General features: G+C 40.0%; 1 protein-coding gene across 1 annotated transcript in view; it reads right to left on the reverse strand.

Annotated features, from left to right (window-relative positions):
• The window catches only part of LOC102859228 (interleukin-6-like), a 10602-nt gene extending 9325 nt beyond the window's left edge, over nucleotides 1-1277 (reverse strand). The window contains exon 1 of the mRNA XM_006882929.1: nucleotides 1218-1277. Within this exon, the coding sequence (XP_006882991.1) occupies nucleotides 1218-1277 (60 nt within the window). The remainder of the gene's footprint in view (nucleotides 1-1217) is intronic.
• Nucleotides 1278-2338: the final 1061 nt, after the last annotated feature.

Genomic DNA, 2338 nt, shown 5'->3' on the forward strand with positions numbered 1-2338 from the left:
TCTGTAAATGTTTATGAAAATTAATAAAATATAATTATAGGGGAAAAAACTTATAAAAAAAAGATAAATAAGTGCACAAGTAGTGATCTTCCTTCTACATATATTGCCTTTCTAAAAAGTGACAGATAATATTGCAGTACCACACCAAGAAACCTGGGAAGAAGAGTTCAAATGAGGAAGAAGTCAAGCCCAATTGTGTAAGAACCAGGGAAAGTTATGCCTTGAAGAAAAGGTTAGGATATAGGCAGGAAGATATGAGGGTGGAAGCCAAGCATATTTTAGCATTTATCATACTCCAGAGATTCAAAAGGCAGATTCTATTTTAAAAAGAAATAAGAAGAAATGTTCTTGCAAGTCCCAATTGGTACTTTACATAGTCTAAACGGAAAGGAACACAGAAGAAAGCTGGAAGTGGAAAAGGGAAAGAAGAAAGCCTCACAGACAAGACTAGATTTCCTAGCCCTCCAAATGCAAATTTTCTGATCCTGGCTTCATAAACAAGAGCCAAGGCTCAACGACTTTTTTATAAGTAATAGTTTAATATTTGATAATTAATACCACACAAAATCACATTAATGATCTGGTTCCTCCTAAACTTATTAATATACTATTCTTCGACTTAGTGCTGCCCAGTCAGAACGGACTCCTCGCTGAATCTCAAGGGGGTTTCTGAAGCTGCAAATTACACAGAAGGAGACTGCCCACCTTTCTTCCCTGGACAGGTAAGTAGATTTGAACCTACAGAGAGATACAGTGTTGGGATTAGCAGTGCAACTTCCTATGGACTAGGCCACTAGAGAAACCAAGCCACTTATGAAATGGCCCCGACTCAACAGAAAAGCGTTTGAGCTCTGGCGGCTGTAGCCTTGTCCTTAGACAGATGTGCTGATTACCCAACGGCCTCTGCTCTCTGGTGTCTAGAATCTACCTGTCTTTCCATAGGAAGAAGATGAGCAATCTTCTTTCATGCAAGTTACAGCCATGGAAACTCAATGAAGCAGCAGCTATCGATTGGTTTCTATACGATTCCTAAGAAGATAATATGAGGAGTCAAGCACATAAATGATTCTCACTTATCTCAAAAACTGAAAAGATGGGAGAAAAGGAAGCTATTAGTGGAAAAGCCTAAAACAAGAATAAAAAATGTCGTACCTTATGTTAATAACCTTATAATGGCAAAGGGAAATGAATATTCAGAAACAGGTGATTCAGAATACTGGATGTCGGTTTTCGAGGACTTTAAGATGGAAGGGCATCCGCAACGGAAAGACATCCATCCCCCCATAGGTGAAAGACCCCGACAACTTGAAAACTCTGGAGATGTTCGAGGTCCCGACAAACCTGCTGATGCTGGTATTTGACCCAAATGGATCCCGAATCCCCTACCTTGAGCAAGTGAGCCAGACTATGCTCGAGCTGAAGGCTCTGGAATGCTCGAACTTCACCAGGGTGGTGGTCTATGATCCCAACATGCCCAAGTTACGGACCAAGGGGATGTTTCAGTCTCTGACCAAGTGGCATCACCTTCGACAAGGGCGAGGGATGCAGAGACTTGAAGAAGCCATGAACATCCTGGAATTAGGCCTTGGATTGAGTGAAGGTCTTAGCCACTTAGTGACTAGACAAGGATGTGTAGTTGCTGCAGTGGATTTCACTTGATTTAAATTCAGCTTTAATTGGGCAGGTTGGAAGAATACAAGGATTTTAAAGCCTCTGATTTTTGCCTCTCATTCATGACGTGAATATTTGTTTTGAAAGCTGCTAATTAAAGGCCGGAATAAATAAAAATAAAATAAAGAAAGAATACTGGATGTCACGATCATCTGACACACAGTTACATCAGCAATTATCTTTTCTGGTTAAAACTATGGACTTCAGTTAGAATTTTCTAGGGCAAAGAAGGTAAAGATTAGGAAGCAATTCAAAAGACATTTCTAGTGTCCCAAATTTTATTATGATGACATTTTAAAAGGAAACATGATATAATAGCTAACAAAGAATTTTACAATTTGAAAATGTGGTCTTATATCAATATTTAGCAAATTCCTAATGATATGACTTTGAGCAACCCAAGATCCCCATGGTTCTCAGTCTTCTAGCTGGTGAAATGGAAATACCTTTTTCAGAGGGCTGAGGTAAAGACAGAACAAACATCTGTGAACGATTTTTCTTTCCTCCCCTCTGTTTCTGAGTACTGTTGAGTTGGAATCGACCTATAGCTGACCCACAGCGGGTTTCCAGAAGCTGTTCATCGCCCTGGAGAAGACTGCCCATCCTTTTCCCACAGAAACTGCTGGATTCAAACTGAGTGCATTTGGGATTGCAGTGCAGCTTCTTA

The sequence above is a fragment of the Elephantulus edwardii genome, unplaced genomic scaffold (genome assembly GCF_000299155.1).
Source record: "Elephantulus edwardii isolate Elephantulus edwardi_28Jun2011 unplaced genomic scaffold, EleEdw1.0 scaffold00025, whole genome shotgun sequence".
In the NCBI taxonomy this organism is placed as follows: Eukaryota; Metazoa; Chordata; class Mammalia; order Macroscelidea; family Macroscelididae; genus Elephantulus; species Elephantulus edwardii.